Source organism: Dipodomys spectabilis, unplaced genomic scaffold (assembly GCF_019054845.1).
Source record: "Dipodomys spectabilis isolate Male_0828 unplaced genomic scaffold, ASM1905484v1 ptg000477l, whole genome shotgun sequence".
Taxonomy (NCBI): Eukaryota; Metazoa; Chordata; class Mammalia; order Rodentia; family Heteromyidae; genus Dipodomys; species Dipodomys spectabilis.
This window is the reverse complement of record NW_024871154.1, coordinates 300,743-318,997: the sequence shown is the minus strand read 5'-3', so window position 1 is coordinate 318,997 and position 18,255 is coordinate 300,743. Positions and strand designations below refer to the sequence as shown.

The window sequence follows — 18,255 nt, the reverse complement described above, 5'->3', positions numbered from 1 at the left end:
AACTCCCTGCACCCCACAGAGTGCAAACGTTGGGGTTCTGGGAGGTTCCTGCAGTCATACCTCAGCTCTTTGCATAGCTGGCCCTTCCTCCTCCACTGCTCTACTCAAGGTGGGATGCTTTGGGCTTGCTCTTCCCCCACACCAGAGCCTTCCTACCTCTTTCTTCTTTTCTTGTCTTTTGTTGGTCAGTCATGGGGCTTGAACTTAGGACCTAGAGGCTGTCCTTGAGCTTTTTCGCTCAAGGTTAGCACTCTACTACTTTGAGCCACAGCTCCACTTCCAGTTTTCTGGTGGTTAATTGGAGATAAGAGTCTCATAGACTTCCCTGCTTGGCCTTGCTTTGAACTGCCATCCTCTTGAGTAGCTAGGATTGCTGGCATGAGCTACCAGGACCTGGCGCTTCTTTTCTTTATAATGCTTAGAATCCCGCAGTGTTCAGAAAGACTTTTTGGATTTGTTCAAAGATAGGAGGGTATAAATCCCATCCCCAGTCCTGACTTGCCTGACTTTAGAGCCAGCAAATGCCTAGGCTTTTACTCTTCTTCCTGACTGGCCGGACCTTATACATCCTGACCAGTTTCTCACAGACAAAGCCCATCCCAAATAGCCACAGTGGCATGGCTGCTTCCTCCCCTCCCCCCTTCAAACTGATTCACCTGAGTCTGATCCTTCAACTCTCCCTGCCCATGCTGGAACTTGGACCTAGACTGGGGGTTCTAAGCCCTGTGACCCTTTTCTGGCATTTTCTAGACTGGAGCATGATTCAGAGATTGGCTCTGGGAGTAATGAGGGTCTGAGATGCAGGGAAAACCTGGTTAACAACTGCCCTCTTCAGGACATCTCAGGGGGGTCCCTAACCCAGATGGCCAAGCTGCTTCCTGGCTCCCTTTATCCTTGGGGCTTCCTCTCCGAGAACTCAAAGGGGCTGAACACTCTTCTTCAGCTTTGTCCATATGTCCTCCTGCAGGTGGAATTCCTTGGTGGCTTTGCTGTGTTTGTAGTTGCTCTGGTCAGAGAAAATGCCTTATCTACAGAGTGTTTCATTTCAGAATCAGACTATATTAGTAGGTTTTATTTTTTGTGTGTGTATGAGTATGCCAGTCCTGGGACTTGAGTTCAAGGCCATAGCCTTTTCTGCTCAAGGCTGGTACTTTACCACTTGAGCCACAGCTCGCCTGCCTTCCTTCCTTTCTCTTTCCTTCTTTCCTGCCCCATCCCTCCCTCCCCCCTTCCTTCCCTCCCTTCCTTCCTTCCTTCTTTCCTTCCTTCTTCTTTTCTTTTTTCTTCATATACACTATCCATTGTTGTCTGTCTCTCCTCTAACCCTAAAATAAGCACCATAGAAGCAGTTATTTTATCTGTTTTCCCATTGATGTTGAACAGCATGTTTACAATGGTGTTGGGAATATAGTTGCTGTCCAGTGGGTGTTTGTTGACTGAATGTAAGTAGGTAGATATGAACGAATATCTCAGCTTCTTTAGGTAGTTGAGGTTTGTCAGAAAATGTCAAGTGTGGAAAGTCTTGGCCCTTGAGCCTTAGGAGCTCAGTTTGAAAGCCATAAGATTTACAGCCCTCATTGCATTGGTGTGTCTCTTTTCTGCTTCAAGTCTGTAGCTTTCTGAGGATCATGGAAGGGGGGCAGGGAAGATGAGCAAAAATAAACATTGGTCCAAAGAAGGCTGTGCTGTGTTGGACTGGTGAGCATCGGGATAGATTTTTTTTCTTTAAAGTTCCTAGTGATATCATATTTGTGTGTCCTGCATGCAATTCTGAGGGTTGGGGATGGGGGGAGGAGTTTAAAAGACTCTAAGCCCCACCCCCTTCCCTTCATGTACCTGGTGGTCCACTCCTGATGTTAGTCGGCTTTGAAATTTTCCTGCTTGTCTCCTCTGATGATGTGGGCCAGCAGAGGGCAGCAAAGGCCCACAGCTGGCAGAGCAAAGGCCACAGGCTCTGAGTCAAGAGCAGGGAAGATCAAGGAGGAACCTGTTGGTCTGCAAATTTCACCTTGTGGGTGGATGAATGGCTTAGAACTCAAGGGCTTTGGAGGCCTAGATTGGGTTACCGGCCACAGCCATCCCCCATTAGTAATAAAAATTCAGAGCCAGGCACTAGAGGCTCAGACTTGTCATCCTAGCTACTTAAGTGCAGGCAGAGCTGTCCAGTATTGTGGTTTAAAGCCAGCCTGGGCAGGAAAGTCTGTGAGGCTCTATCTCCAATTAACCAGCAAAAAACTGTTCTGGGGGTATAGCTCAAGTTGTAGAGTGCCAGCTATGAGTGAAAAAGCTCAAGGCCCTGAATTCAAGGTTTAGTACTGACACAAAAAAAAAGGTGGGGAAAAACACAGGCGCTACCAACATGACCTCCACTATCAAAACAGTAGCAATTATTTCGTGAACACCTACTGTGTGCCATGCTGCATGCTCAGCACTCTGTATGATAGGTCATTGTGTGTCATCTCCCTAATGACTCTGTGAGGTAGGAAATACTTTTCAATTCTAGGGATGAGACAAGAGGTTTACTAGTCAATGCATCCAGGCCTCTGAGTTGGTCATCTGTCCGGTGGGAACTAAAGAAGGAATGCTTTCCTCCTTGTACAATGCCTGGTCACCAACAGTATAGACAGTCACTCATAACCCACCGATTACCTTCTCCATCTTTCTGATTTTGGATTCACTCATTTTTCCTTTCTTGTCCTCTGCACTTACTTGAATAATTGAAAATATTCCATTCATTGTGTCTATTGCAATACAGTGTACCTCATCTAATCTTTCCCAGTGTTCTCAGAGAACTGCTGGGTATCACTTATAGTTGTCATGGATAATGTGCGTATGCATGGCAACCCCGCCTTTTGAGGTTACTGTTTTTTGTTTGAACAGTCATAGATTTTTAAAGGATATAAGAGGATCACATGGTCCTTTACATTTACCCGGCCTTTCCTCTTTGGTTAGATCTTCCTTCATGTTGGGTGTGGCCTGCTTCCTTCAGAAGCCTTCCTTCTGGGCAGGTGTGTGGGAGGCAAATTTCTTCACATTTCCTCCTTTAGAGAACCCCCCCTCTCTCTTCTTCCTCTTCTTCTTCTTCTTCTTCTTCTTCTTCTTCTTCTTCTTCTTCTTCTTCTTCTTCTTCTTCTTCTTCTTCTTCTTCTTCTTCTTCTTCTTCTTCTTCTTCTTCTTCTTCTTCCTCTTCCTCTTCCTCCTCCTCCTCCTCCTCCTCCTCCTCCTCCTCCTCTTTCTTCTTCTCTTTTTTTGCTGATACTGGGACTTGAACTCAGAGCCTGGGCACTGTCCCTTAGCATTGTCACTTAAGGCTAGTACTCTACCACATAAGCCACACAACTTCACTTCCAGCCTTTTGCTAATCAATTAGAGATAAGAGTCTCATGGTTTTGTCTGCCTAGGCTGGCTTCAAACCACAATCTTCAAATCTCAGCCTCTTGAGTAGCTAGGAGTATGAGCCACCCGCTTTATTTTCTTTTTACCTTTGCCTTTGAAAGGTATTTTTGCTGGCTGTAGAATCCTGTTTTATAGGATTGCTTTCATAACTCAGTGTGAGAGAATTCAACTAGCATGCTTAAGGCCCTGCTTGAATCTCCAGCATTAAAAAAATTTTTTTTTTGCAATTCTATCTCTACTCCTCCACCCCAGCACTTTGAAGATGAGGCTCAAGCCCAGCACTGGTGGTTCACACCCGTAATCCTAGATAATTAGGAGGCTAAGATCTGAGGATCGCAGTTCAAATCCAGCCTGAGTAGAAGAGTCCATGAGATTCTCTTGAATTTACCACCAAAAAGCCAGAAGCGGGAAGTGTGTGATTCAAATGGTAGGAGTGTCAGCTTTGACTGAAAAAGCTAAGTGACAGCAAGAGACTCTGAGTTCAAGTCCCAGTACTGACACAAAAGACAGGTTTCTACTGTTTTCTTGCAACTTGTATTTTTCTCTACCTTAAATATATCTGTCCATGGGGTTTAAAGTGTGGCTCAGGAGTGTCAGCCAGCAAGTGTAAGGGTCAGGGTTCAAGTCCAGGTCTTAGACAATAAAAAAGAAAAGAAAAATATCTGTCCAACTTTCCTCTCCCTTTATTCTCACAAGTGGTTAAGTGTAGACTTCAAGATAGTGACTTTCCTTGATCCAGTTCTTGGGGATCCGGAACCCATTAGTGACTTTCATCATTTCAAATATTGTATTTTTTCAGTTCTAAAATGTCTATGTTGTTTTATTTTTGATAGTTTTTTATGTTTTTATTGTAAAGATACTGTACAGAGGGGTTACAGTTACATGAGTAAGGTAATGAGTACATTTACTATCGAGCATTGTTACCTCCTCCTTTGTTTTTCCCCTACCATCCCTTCCCTCCCACCTTCGCAACACCCCCTCCCTCCCCCCACAAGTTGTAAAGTTCATTTTCAACATAGTGTCTTGTATATCTCATTGTTACAATGGATCAACCTGTATCCTTATTTAGAATTTTGTTATTTCCCTTCCCCTCCCCAAATTAGAAAAATGTATATACAAGATGCAGGGCAGGGCTGGGAAGGTGGCTCAGTGGTAGAGCGCTTGCCTTGCATGCATGAGGCCCTGAGTTCGATTCCTCAGCACCACATAAGCAAAAAGAAAAAAGCCGGAAGTGGCGCTGTGGCTCAAGTGGTAGAGCCCTAGCCTTGAGCTGAAGAGCTGAGGGACAGCGCCCAGGCCCAGAGTTCAGGCCCCACGACCAGACCCCCCCCCCAAAAAAAAGATGCAGGGCAGTGGATACAGTAAAAACAGGTGTTATACCATGGGGGAAGAACATACAAAAGAAAAAAAAAATCATGTAGTACATTAATACATAAATACGTTAAAAAATAGTTTTGATAATTAGAAAAAATTCCACTCTTTTTTTTCTTTTTAACTCATTTCAAATGTACTTCTCTTTGTCTCAAGGATGACATTTTTGGTAAAGATCTGAGATACCTTTTCCTTCAGTTCTGGTTTGAACTCAGAGCCTTGCGCTTGCTAGGCTGTCATTCTGGTACACAAGCCACACTCTCAGCCCTTTTTTCCTCTAGTAACAGCTAGAGTCAGTTCTCATAGTTTTGCCCATGGCAGGCTTAGATTGATGATCCTCTGTAGCCTCCTGCATAGCTGGAATGACAGATAGGAAACACCACCACAGTGAGCCTGCTGGTTGATATGGGGTCTTGCTAATGTTTTGCCAGGCTAGCCTTTAATTATGATTTTCCTGATCTCTTCCTCATGAGTAGCTGAGATTACAGGTGTGAGCCACTGTACCAGGTGGTTTTTAAATGTTTATGTGATATTTCTAACATCTTTCATTTTGGCATTGACATCTGTTGTCTTCCTTTCTCCTTGGAAATTGCCCATGTTTTCCTGATCCCTTGGATGTCAAGAGAATTTTAGCTTGTATCCTTAATGTTTTGAAGATGATGTGTGGTTTCAGGCTCCTGCTATAATCCCCTGGGAATTTTTTTCATGGAGGAGGGAAGGGCCAAGAATGGTTTGAATCCAGAATCAGCCTCACTGGGCTCTGCCTCTTCTTCTGAGAGCTGTGATGTCAAATTGTGTTCCATTTTCCCCAGTCCATGCTGGCTGCTGTGTGCCTGTCTCGTATCTACACCACTTCGGGCTTTGTGTGTCAAGGTTCAGATCTGCCTTTAGTTTTCACCATCCTTGGAACAGGACTTTGGGTCTCGTGTATGTGATTGACATTCAAGGCGAGCCTGTCTCGATGGAGTCATACACCCTTTCCACCTCTCCTCTGCCAGTCTGCATCCCAACCTACACAGAAACCTCTTTTCCTGGTTCCTCATGCCAGAGAGATCAAGAGTTTCGGTCATGTGCTGCCGCTGAACCTGCCTCCAGAGAAAAGCCATGAGAGAAAGCAGCACCAGAGACTCACCCCCTCTCCATGTTTTCTGACCCACAGGAATCTCTTTCTGCAGTGCCTCTCTATGAGTAGAAAAGTGAGTTTTCTATAAGAGTTTCAAGCTGAAGCTTTTCAGTCCACAGCTGGCATCTACCCTCAGTTCAAAGCCATGGGAGCAAAGAGGGAATAAATACCTGGCTCATTTTTTCAACCTCAAAAGAATTGCTTTATCTATTGGAAGCAAGGCCTTCAAAGTGGTATGGGTCCATCAGTCAGGGGCCAATCAGGAGTCAGCACCACACAGTAACTTAAACGGGGAAAGTGTGAGATCAATAGTTTGGGGGGTTGGAGTTGTAGGGGATGAGCTAGTGAGAAGTAAAGGGCACACTAAAGAATATAGAAATGTTGATTGTAAGAACCAACTTCAATCTCCAGGGCTATTGTGGAGAGCCCAAAGAACAGCCAGGCTGGGATGGAGGCCTCGCTAGAAAGTGTGGCTGCTGTTCACAGTGGGGCAAGCCAGTGGAACTTGGAAATCTTTAACCAAGGTGCACCAAAACTCCACCTGCTTGGGTATTGGAGGTTTTTCATAGTTATTTGGTAGGAGGCACTAGGCTTTGGAACTATCCAAGAGGGTGTGGCAAGTGGAGAAAACTGGCTGCGAGGTGCTGCCAGCTGTAGGGTGCTTCCAGCTTGTGGGAGCACTGATTGCTAGATTTGCTGGCAGCTAGTGCTGCTACTGTTGTGTGCTATATGTGTCTATTGTTATAGAAACCATTTGTGCTGCAGGAACCAGGCATTGGAGAAAGCACATGCTGCCTGCAGGGAAACCATGAGGAAGAAAAGTCCCTTAACTCCTACAATGTCTCTCTAATACTCATGAAAATGCCTGCTGAGGTGAGTGCCAGTAGCTCAAGCCTGTAATCCTAGTTACTCAGGAGGCTGAGATCTGAGGATCAAGGTTTGAAGCTAGCCCAGGCAGGAAAGTTTGTGAGACTCTTTTGTCTAGTGAACCACCAACAAGCCAAAAGTGCAGCTGTAGTTTAAGTGGTAGAACACCAGCTTTGAGCAACAAAAAAAATTCAGAGATAGCTCTCAGGTACTGAGTCCAAACCCCAGAACCAGCAAACATACCTCAAAAAATGTCCACTGACATAGCTCAGCATTAGGAGAACTCCTGAAAGAGAGAGGAGGCAGAGAGAGAGAGAGAGAGAGAGAGGGAGAGAGAGAGAGAGAGAGAGAGAGGGAGGGAGGGAGGGAGAGAGAGAGAGAGAATATGTGTAGGGGGATAAGATCCATTTTCACAGAGCAGACAGTGAAAGGTGAATTTGGGGCTGAGGCTATATATTGATCACTGATGCCAGAAAGGTGAAAGTCTGACTGAAAAAGGCATCAAAGTCACATGGGGATGTTGCTGCCCCATGGGATGTGTGTGTGTGTGTGTGTGTGTGTGTGTGTGTGTGTGTGTGTGTTAAGCATGGGAAATAAGGTGGAATGTCAGAAGTCCCTCAAAGCAGAGGGCAGGAGGCTAATGAGTCTAGGGCTGGGTAGGCCCAAGACATGAGTAAAGTACGCTGTAGGTCCTCATGTTAGCTGGGCCACACAGAGTATGTAAAGATACAAAATATGCTTCTGCTCTTTAAAGAAAAGCTCACACCTGTAATCCTAGCTTCTCAGGAAGCTGCGATCCAAGATAGTGATTTGAAGCTAGCAGAAAAGTTCTCAGGATTCTTATCTCTAATTAACCAGCAAAGGACCAGAGATAGGAAATGTGGCTTAAGTTAGAGTGTATCCGCTTTGAGCAAAACAAACCTAAAGGAACCACTGAGGACTCAAAGCAAGGAGAGCCATAAGCAACTTTTTACGGGAGGAAAAAAACCTCCCTAGCGGTATTATTGATAACCCAGTTGGCAGGGGAGCAAGAACAGGGGCAGAAAAACCAAGAGGTTCCTGTAATGATTCTAAATGATCGGGCAAGAGGAGGCGGGACCCAGGAGCAGTGGGAGGGCTCAGCTGGGGCATTGCTAGGCAATGCGTAGAGAGAAGCAGAGAAGCAGGTTGCTTGCACTTGTGTTCAGAGCCTCTGGTCTCAATCTCCTCTACCTTCTGCCACTGTGACCCCTCCTTAAGAGAGCCTGCACTCTCTTTCTCCAGTGTCTTCTCTTTAAGATAATAATTTCTCTCCTGGGCATCATCCTAGGAGGGTGGGCTGGTGGGTGTGGCTCAGAAGGAGAGGCTGGAGAGTCTTTGTGAAGGTAGCTTAGTAAGTTTATTGAAAACCCAGCAACACAAAGAACAGTACAAACAGGCACCCACCCACCCCCAGCTTTCTGGAGCAGCTTGCAGACACAAATACAGCTGTGGCCACAGCTGGTGGTTATCACACCTCCCCGCCCACACCCCACCAAGCCTCTGGGACTCACAAGCCAACAACCAGCAAAAACAAGTAGCTAGGACAGGCCACTGGGAGAAGAACCGTCACAAGGAATTCCTAGACCACCAGGACTGTGGGTCTACCTGGGACAAGAAGAGAAGGAAAGAAGGGATCTCTGCCTGGGAAGGGAGGAAGAAGGAGCAAGGGAAGGAGAGGGCTGAGGATGCTTGCTGGGATGTGGGCCCAAGCTATGGGGGACCATGGTGTCCACATTCATGCTTTTGGGGGGCTTTGCATGGCCTATTTTGCCCCTAGGTTGCATTTCTTTTTGCAACTTTACTGAATCTGCATTTCTGTAGGTTGTGGCTGGGGAATGAGAAGGATCCAATGAAACACAATTGGAAGGCAGGAAAAGGTAGAGCTGGGATGAAAAGATCTTTCAAGAGCCCTGGCTTGGCATCCTGGCAGAAAATGTGGCTAGAGACTCCTTAAGCCCAGGCTCCGTGCTCCTCAGCAGACAGAAATGGGATGCTCAGCTGGTTCTTCTTGGCTTCGTGGTCATTCGGGCCTCGGCTCTCAGTATCTGGCCCGGCGAGAGGTGGTAGTAGATGAGAAGCGGACACTGGAGCTACGATTGCCCCGGCCACCACTACAGCTGCTGAAGCCACCTTCCGTGGGCAGCGGGCAGGGGACACTGGGGATGCAGGCATCACCCACCAGCACCGAGCCCCCTCTGCTGCCTGCACTTAGCAGCTCCCCACTAGCCAGAGTGCTCCGGCCCCCGCCTAGGCTGGAGCCACAGGAAGTAAGGACCCCTCCAGTGGCCCGGATGCTGCTGCTGCTTCCTCCACAGGAGAAGGTGGAGCTGGCGAAGGGCTCAGGGCCACACACCATGCCACCCCGGGAGCTGCTCACAGCTGTGGAGAAGATACAGCAGAGCAGTTAACTCTGGAAGTCAGTGTCCACTCAGTGGCTCAAAGATCAACCACATCGGCACACATCCATATATGGTCATTTACATATGGTCCAGGTCTGTTGGGTTGTAGGAGGTGGGTAGCGGGCCCTAGAATGCACAGCTTTTGTGCATTATATAAAGTCACAGAGCAGCCATGGCTGGTAGCTCATGTCTATAATCCTAGCTATTCAGGAGGCTGAGATCTGAGGATCAGAAAAGTCTGTGAGATTCTTAACCACCAAAAATTCAGAAGTAGAGGTGTGACTCAAGTGGTAGAGTGCTAGCCTTGAGTGAAAAAGCTAAGGAACAACACCCAGGCCCTACACACGTACATGCAGGTACGTGTGTGTGCACATCCATACACACACACACAGAGCTTCTCTCTAACATCTTTCCCCTGTACCAGAATACACAAGAAAATAATTTACATAAGTCCTTTGTTACCTCTCTCTTGCTCCAGTGGAGACTGCTCTATAGTCCAGTGGGGAACTTGCACAGACCCAAGATGCAAGACTTCAGTTTAGCTAACCAGTGCTAAGTCCAGGCCCACCTGCCTACTGCACTCCTTGCTCTCAGAAACTGCAAGACCAGGAACTTCCACTTTACCTGGAGAAGTACTCGCTCTGTAGCACATACCTTCCCAAATCTCTATGTCTCTGAAGACAGGCCACTCAAAGCAAAAAGAACTGACTCTCTTCTACAACATTCTCCCACCTGGGATGCCTTGCAAGCCCTTCTTAGGTGATCCATGCTCAGGGAGGACATGGGAATCCCAGAGCTCAGGGAGGACATGTTTCCAGGCCAGGGGCACCTGTACCCCACTCCCTTGAATGACTTAGACAGTGCAGCCACCTTGAGAGTCTTCTGATCCCAATGTCAAACATCCTAAGTTTAAAGAAAATTTGAAGGTCAAAGAAATGTGAAAAGTAAAAGACATAAGTAACTTACATATATTTACTGGTCCAACACCTTCACAGATCCTGGTGAGAGAGAGAAAAAGAACCAAATCAGTTCACATGCACTGTCCTTCCCTGAAGTCTGAAAGATGGGCGTCTGGCCTGGGTGGACCAGTGGACCATTGGGTCTCATCCTGGCTGTACATACATCTGAGGAGCATTGAAAATGTCATGTTCACTGGGTGTTGGTGGCTCCCTCCTGCAATCTTAGCTACTTAGGAGGTTGAGATCTGAGGGTTGCAGTTCAAAGCCAGCCCTAGACAGAAAATTCTGTGAGACTCTTATCTCCAAATAACCAGCAAAATGACAGAAGTAGAGGTAAGGCTCAAGTGGTAGAACACCAGTCTTGAGTTAAAAAGCCAGGTGAGAACATGAGACCCTGAGTTCAAGACCCAGTACCAACACAATAAAAAGGGAGAAAGGAAAGGAAAATAGCACATTTCTAGAGCCTCCGCTGACACTGTGGAATTAAAATATTTGAGGTATGTTATTTTTAGTTTTCACAATCTCACGAATCAAGTAAAATTCCTTATGACCTGGTTCCAGCTTGTATACAAACTTGGATTTGAGAGCACCCATCTGGACGGCTTTGAACTATCATCCTCAGATTTCAGTCTCCTGAATAGCTAGGATTATAGGAATGAGCCAAGGGGTAGCCGGCTGGAGCCACTTTCTAATCTTCTGTCAAGGGCAACCAACTAATGTTTGCAGGAAATGTACTGTCATCTGTAGAGACTGCTCCTATCAGCATTTCTTCACCCAGTTCCCTCCCCTGACTCGGTTCATCATTCTAGATACCTAAATCTGATCTCGCCTCCTCCTACTGCCTTGAAGTGCACTTACCGGATCTCCTCCCCTTCCAGAAGCTGCCGGTAGGTGGCGATCTCGATGTCTAGGCCCAGCTTGGCGTTCATGAGCTCCTGGTACTCCCGCAGCTGCCTTGCCATGTCCTGCTTGGCCTGCTGCAGGGCGCCCTCCAGATTTGCCAGCTTGCACTTGGCATCATTGAGGGCTGCTTCACCCTGCTGCTCTGCCTCAGCTACTGCTGCTTCCAGCTTGGCACACTGCAGGGAGAGTGGGGGGGGGGTCTTCATGCATTTTGGTAGGGGGGAGGCTCCCATGTGGGGTTAGAAACGCTACCCTTCCTGGTGGAGGAAGGGAGGGAAATCAGTGCCATGCCAGAGATGGAGCCTCCTGTGGCTGTTTTCTCAGGGGTAGGAACCCCATAGTTTACTGCAGGGGAACACTATTCTTAGTTTTCATCCTTTCTAATTTTACCCTTCCTGATCTCTGCTGTCCTGAGACCCATGGAGTATAGTCACCTGCTCTTTCTGCCTCCTCTGTTCTCTGAGTCAGCCCTGAGCCTTTCCTTCTGCATGGAAAATTCTCCCTCCATTCTGTATTTTTTTTTTTCCTCACAGGAATCCTTCCTGAGCAAATCCTCCATCATCAAACTCAGAGCTCCCCCTAACTAGGGGCCCTGCCTTGCCTCCTCCCTCTGTGGCTTCCTCTTACTTCCTTTGCCCACCTGAGCCTTGGTGTGCTCCAACTCTGCCTTCAGTCTCTGGATCAGCCGGGTCAGTTCGTTGATCTCGTCCCGTGTGTGGCGGAGGTTGTCACAGTGCTGACCGGCCGTCACCCGCATCTCCTCATACTGGGGGAGCCGGGAGGGGAGAAAAGGGGGATTTTGAGGACTCCAAGACCTGTGGTTCAAGGCCACAGGCCCTATTGGATTGGGGAACCTCAGCCCTCCCTAGTCTTCCCCCAAGGCTTCTTCTTGCCCACCTTGGTCTGGTACCAGGTCTCAGCATCAGCACGGCTACGCCTGGCCACCTCCTCATATTGGGCCTTGACATCAGCAATGATCCCATCTAGGTTCAAGTCCCGGCTGTTGTCCATCTTCACAATGACTGAGGTTTCTGAGATGTGTGACTGGAGCAGCTGGATTTCCTGTGATGGAGAACCAGTAGGCAGATGGCTAAGAGTGCCATCAGTGGCTGGGACTCTGCCAATGGGTCTCCAGATTGAGAGGCCAGGGGCAGAGAGGTTATGACAAGGAAAGACCATTCAAACAGAGGGAAAGAAAAACAGAAAAGTCTGAAACCCTTGGTCATAACCTTAGAGACATCTCTCTACCACTCTACCTGGCATAGGTGAGCATCAAACCATAGAGACCTTGGGGCTTAGTGGGGAGGAATGGGGACTGTGGGAAGCTTTAGCTTCTTTTTGGCTTATCTGGAAAGTGGCTGTGCTATTTACAGTCCACAGAGAGCTGACAATATTTTAGAATACGATAATCTCGGGATTCCTATATCCCAAGTCCTTCATGGAACCAGAATAGGGGTAAAGTGAAGGCTCTGGTAGGCGTTTTTGGCCTTAAAAACCATGCTCCAGCGAGGTCTACTCCAGATGAAACAGATCACCGACAAAGCAAAAGAGAGCCAGTTAGTCTGGCCAATGAGATCAAACACAATTCTTCTCAGATACAGAAAGCCAAACTTCCAGTGTTCCTTATCCCGAAGTAGGAAGGCCTAAGGACTAGGCCTTAGTCCTTCAATCTAAGGACTGAGGAAGATTTGAACCATAGATACAAGGCCTGAGTCAGAGAAGCCAGCTTCCCTGACCTTCTCCAGATGTAGATACATCCACATAGACAGCATATAGGTTTGAGTGGGAGCAAGACATGTGATGCCAGTGTTTAAAATCACCCCAGCCTGACTAAGCCCTCAGGGAGTGCAGACTAAGTGCTTATTTCCTTGCCTGCCTAGAGAAGCTGAGTCTTACCTCCAAGTACAGGACCTTCAGGAACTCGATTTCCTGACTGAGAGTATCTGCGTTGGCTTCTAGATTAGATTTATTCACGAAAGCAGTATCCACGTCCTGCACGAGAGAGTGGGGGGGGGGGGAGGGAGAGGGAGAGAGAGAGAGATATCAGATGCTCATTAGTTGTATGCTGTTACCTTTCCTACCTAGGCAGGATCTGGAGACAGGTAGGAAGCCATTGGGTGGAAATGAAGCCTGGTACAACATGGAAACTCCCCTAGTGGCTGCTGGACATTTTCCTGTCCTTCTTTAAAAGGAAAGAAACTAGATAATTCAAGACAGAAAAGATCATGTTTTTCTGACCTCTGCTCTTGCAGAACCAAATCTTAAATAATCAAAGCTGAATCAGAACTTCAGAGGGGACCTAATGTGATGGTTCTACCATTCTGAGTATTTCTAGGCCCCCCAGAGTCAGGAAGTTGTTTTTTTTATTGGGGGGGGGGGTGGGTGATGGGGATAAGTAGAGAACTTGTGCATGCCTAGAGGAGATGTTTGTCTGGACCTTTGGTCTCCCTTACCTTCTTCAGGGCCACAAACTCGTTCTCAGCACTGGCTCGGCATCCTACCTCCTCTTCATACCTGGAATGGTAATGATGAGGAGGGTGAGTCCTCACTCTGAGTTATAGCCAGTCTTCTCCAAGTCCCCAGAGAACCTCTGAGAAGACACTTGGTTTTCTGCGTGTGGGTCTCTGTTACCACCCACATGCTAATCTTTGTCTCAGTCCCATCTTGAAAACCTTCCCTGAGTCTGTGGTCCTCGAGTTCCTCCACATTCTCAGCTTGGCTTTGGAATCTGAAAACATGACCATTGCTATGCTTCTCTGTCAAGAAACAACTTAGGGTCATTGTGTTTGACCCCAACGGGAGGTAGGACCTAACTCAGTGCTGAATGTGGGCATTGTTTTCAGGACCAGAGAAGGGCTCCTGTTTCTGGGGTCAATTCACTCATCAACAGTATTAGGGATACACTGCCCAATTCCAGGTCTTCCTCTTCCTCCCCCTTCACACGTTCCTACCCCCCACCCTCTCCAGGTGTTCCCAGGCTGGGGTTTATAACCAACATGTGATCCCAATCCTTCTAGCTTCTCTCCTTTGCCTGGGGCTGCTGCTCTGAGGACAAGCCCATGACTGTCCTTGATGCGTACAGCCCAGATGCCACTCACTTCTTCTTGAAGCCCTCCAGGACATCCTGCATGTGGTTCCTCTCTGCCTGCAGCCGTGCCTGGTCACTGACTAGTGCTTCCAGCTGCCTCCGGAGTGAGGTGATGTAGTTCTCAAAGAGAGGATCCAGGTTGCTCCGGGCACATTTTTGCTCTTGGAGGAAGCTCCACTTGGTCTCTAAGAGCTTGTTCTGTTGCTCCAGGAACCGCACCTAAATAAGTAGGAACAAAGCAATGGCATTTGAAGTGTCACTTCCTCCACCATGTGTCCCCTCTGTGGACTCTAAGTTAGGTCTGTGACCTCCCTGTGATCATCCAGGCTTTGCTACTGTTAAGATACCTGTCAGTACCATTTCCATCCCCTACCCCCAAACAAGGTATAAACCAGGTCATAGGGTAGTTGGGAAGATGGATGCTGCTTGTGCCCTCATATTTCTATATCTGAGGATGAGTGGCAGCCACCTCTAACAGAGAATAAGGAATAGAGGGAAGAACATTTGGGGTGAGCTATGGTACTAGGAGGTAGGATTCTGGAATCATAATCCAGCCATACCTACCATCTCAGATATTCCATCAGTGGTGATAGGTACAGTGGAAGAGAATCTACAGCTCCTTTGCTCCAACTTTATGTTTGAGAGAACCAAGCTAGCTCACCGGCGTTCCTCACCAGCTATAGACACAGCCTACCTCCCATATGCCTATGGATGTGGCCTGGGGGGATGAACCACCCCTCTGTTCATCTGAACACTCTGTTCATCTGAAGACCGAGAATACAAGTGACTGTGCCCATATTCTCCTGTAGCATTCTGAAGATCAGTGACCATCAGAGGCTATTCCCAATTTGGGCCATATCTTAGTAGCCCATGGGAATTAGGGTATAAATTATTTTTTAGGCAGTACTTGAGCTCAAACTCAGGTCTTTGAGCTTTCTGTTAAGCAACACCCCTTAGCCCCATTTGGTTATTTTATTTTTTTAACTAAAGTCTTACTTCCTAAGTAAGTGCATGGCTAAACCATGATCTGCCTACTTTTAGGTTTTCTCTTTCACTGGGATCACAGTTATGTACTGCTATATCTGGCTTCCCTCTGTAAAGATAGAGTCTCACTGACTTTTCTGCTTCAGTTGGACTGGTACTTGGATCCTTCCCAATCTTAGCTCCCATGAAGCTTGGATATGTGCTGCTGTGCCCAGTTGAGAAGGGAATCTATGGACATTTCTTTTCAGACTGTCCTTGGGCCAGGATGCTCTTGTGTTCAGCTTCCTGTGGAGCTATGATGACAGCTGTGAGCCACAGCATCTGTCTGAATCCTTTGCTTTTTATATGAAAATTACTCAACTGCATTCTTTACTTTCCTAAGCCTGAACAGACCAGGCCACCAGCCTCAGAAACTCCGAGACTCTCATAAAGGGCATAATGATCTCAAAGGAGAAGCATAGGCTTGTGTGGGAGACATTTCTAAGTGAACAACTCATGGGTTTCAGTTGGCCCAAATGCCTTCAGATTTGTCTGGATGTCCATCTTTCCTCTGGAAGACATGACCAGTGTCAATCTATCTCACCATGCAGCATCTCCCCTGGCTTGTTCTTGCTCTGCAGCAGAGCATCTGGGGAATCATCCCTCAGTGCTTCTGCTAAAAGCCTGCAGAATTTAGCTCAGAAGCTATGTCCCAAACCTAGATCTACTCTTATCCAGGGGGAAAATCCCATTTACTTCTCAGCATCCCCAATCCAGAGGTTCAGCTGGCATCGGTACCTTGTCGATGAAGGAGGCAAACTTGTTGTTGAGGGTCTTGATTTGCTCCTTCTCATCCTTCTTCACCCTCTGGACATTCGGATCAATCTCCAGGTTGAGAGGTGTCAGCAGACTCTGGTTCACAGTCACAGCTGTGATAGATGGAGCCGCTGGGCCTCCAACTCCTCCAAGTCTGTAGCCAAAGCCAGGGCCACCGAAACCATAGCCAAGGCCACTGCCAGCTCCAAACCCCAGACCCACATTATTGCTGGCTCTAATGCCCAGACCAATACCATGTCCATCCCCAAAGCCAAAGGCCATCCCACTGCCAGCTCCAAAACCGGCTCCACAGCGAATGGGACGAGGCCCTACAGCTGCCATTCTAGGTGAGCACGATCCAAAGCTGATAACGCTTCGACTACCAAAGCTGCCAAGGCCCCGGAAGCCAGACCCACTGCTGCAGGAGACAGAGCTCGTCCGGAAGTGGTTCAGGTTCTGGGGGGTCATCGCTGAGTAAGAGCTGAAGTTGCCCACCCGGTGGCCAGAGCGAACTCTGTAGGAGCGACAAGACATGGTAGCTTTTCTGGGTGAGAGCTGAGGAGCAGTTGCACAGTAGAGCAAGCTAGAGCTGGGAGTCCCTTTGAGACTAGTGGATCCTTCTCACCCCTTTTATGTGTGTGTGGACCTGAGGATTAGCCCCATAAAAATGAAAAAAATCCATTTGAAGGCATTTATGAGCTTGGGTAGTTAGCAGAAACTCTTCATGCCTATAACCTCCTTCACAATGAGCTAACTAGACACACCTATTCTCATCAGGATGAGGACTGTACCATCAAACCTATAAACATTAAAAACACATAAACACATCGATATTATAGTCCTATATTTCCCCCATAAGTCCACCACAATTCCCACTATGGGGACATTAATTTGCTTTGCCTATAAATCCAAAGCTTTTCTTTTTTTTTCCTCTTCAATTCATTGCAAATGTGGCTAACCACTAGAAAGTTAGGATGGTGACAGTTCCAGACAGAGGTTCACAAGCAATGCATCTGTGCAGGTTGAAAAGATAAGGAGGTGTGCAGAGGAGAGATGGGATCTTCTAAGTTCCAAGTTTTAAAAAATGCCATGGAGAGACTGTAGCTTATTGTAGATATAAGCTGAAAGGACTTTGCAGTATTTTATATAGCCTCCATGAGCTGGTTTGGTTGTTTACATAAGAGTCGAATCTATAGCAAAAGTCATCTGGACTAGTGTAGACACACTTCTGATTTGAGACACGCAAAGGAAATTCATTCACTCCATCATTATCGAGTACCTAGTCTATACTCACAGTGTGTCTTCTAATTAGCTAGATTTCAAACCTGGCATGGGTACATGCCTGGCCTTGATATTTAATCAGTATTGCCACTGGGTATCAAATAGGCATAAAAACCTAACACATTCCAAAATGTTCCCTTAATTGTTCCTAACTAATATTGTCCACATGCTAACCTTATTCTTACAGTACTTACAGTACTGTACTCTTACAATAGTTCAGGTCAAAAATCTTGGAGTCATCCCCACCCCCACCTCCACATTGTCCATATCTCTCATTTATTAGCAAACCTACCTTCAAAAACTACCTACCTATCTTGACCCAGTTACTTTCTGCCATCCCCACTGGTACCGTACTGAATTAAACCTATCCTTCCTCATTCAGTCCACTGAGTCACCAGATTCTTCCAATACTACAGATAGGGAATTCTTTAAAAAAAAAAAAAGGGGGGAAATTGCTAAAAATAAAACAAAAGAAAACCTATTCGAACTGGGTGCCGAGATCTGAGGATTGTGGTTTGAAGCCACCCTGAGCAGAGCTAAGTCCATGAGACTCTTATTTCCAATTAACCACCAAAAAAGCCAGAAGTAGAGCTGTGGCTCATGTAGTAAGGTGCTAGCCTTGAATGAAAATGCTAAACACCCTAGCCCTGAGTTCAAGCTCTAATACTGGCACAACAACAACAACAACAACAATCCAGCTTTATTAGATCATGTCATTTCTGTGCTGAAGATCCTCCCTTCTGTGTGCCTCCCCACTTCCCTCCAGTGAGTGGCCCCGGCCTTCTACTTGTCCACCAAGCAGGCAGACACTTCCCACTTGCTGTTTTCAATGCCTGCCACATTTGCCTCAAATTGTTTCTTGGCTAGGTCTCTCAACTCTTCCACCCTTTGTTCACAGGTCATCTTTTTAGCTCCTCTAGAAGCTCCCAGCCCCATACACTGCCTGTCTGACACCGCAGGTGCGAAAACTCAAGAGCTTGCAGGGGAAACAATCAGGTCTGTCTGTTTGGAGAAATGTACCCCACTTCTATGAGGGCAGACAAAGGGCTCCTGGAGACCAAGAGGGGC

At 47.1% G+C, this 18,255-nt stretch overlaps 1 protein-coding gene across 1 annotated transcript; it reads right to left on the bottom strand.

The window, feature by feature from the left end:
• Positions 1-8,816: 8,816 nt before the first annotated feature.
• Positions 8,817-16,440, bottom strand: Krt84 (keratin 84). The gene is made up of 9 exons (XM_042668743.1): positions 15,889-16,440; positions 14,138-14,346; positions 13,493-13,553; positions 12,936-13,031; positions 11,937-12,101; positions 11,680-11,805; positions 10,995-11,215; positions 10,144-10,175; positions 8,817-9,157 (listed from the first exon to the last, which is right to left on the bottom strand). The coding sequence occupies exons 1-9, from the start codon at positions 16,438-16,440 to the stop codon at positions 8,817-8,819; spliced, it is 1,803 nt and encodes a 600-aa protein (XP_042524677.1).
• Positions 16,441-18,255: the final 1,815 nt, after the last annotated feature.

What these genes read in the sequence shown, in the direction of transcription:
- Krt84 (XM_042668743.1), bottom strand. Translation starts at nt 16,440, where the DNA reads ATGTCTTGTCGCTCCTACAGAGTTCGCTCTGGCCACCGGGTGGGCAAC. An exon ending in AGTTTGTGGCCCTGAAGAAG is followed by an intron (nt 13,032 to 13,492) that starts GTAAGGGAGACC and finishes TCTCTCGTGCAG; the next exon opens with GACGTGGATACTGCTTTCGT. An exon ending in CTGGAAGGGGAGGAGATCCG is followed by an intron (nt 10,176 to 10,994) that starts GTAAGTGCACTT and finishes CTCTCTCACCAG; the next exon opens with GATCTGTGAAGGTGTTGGAC.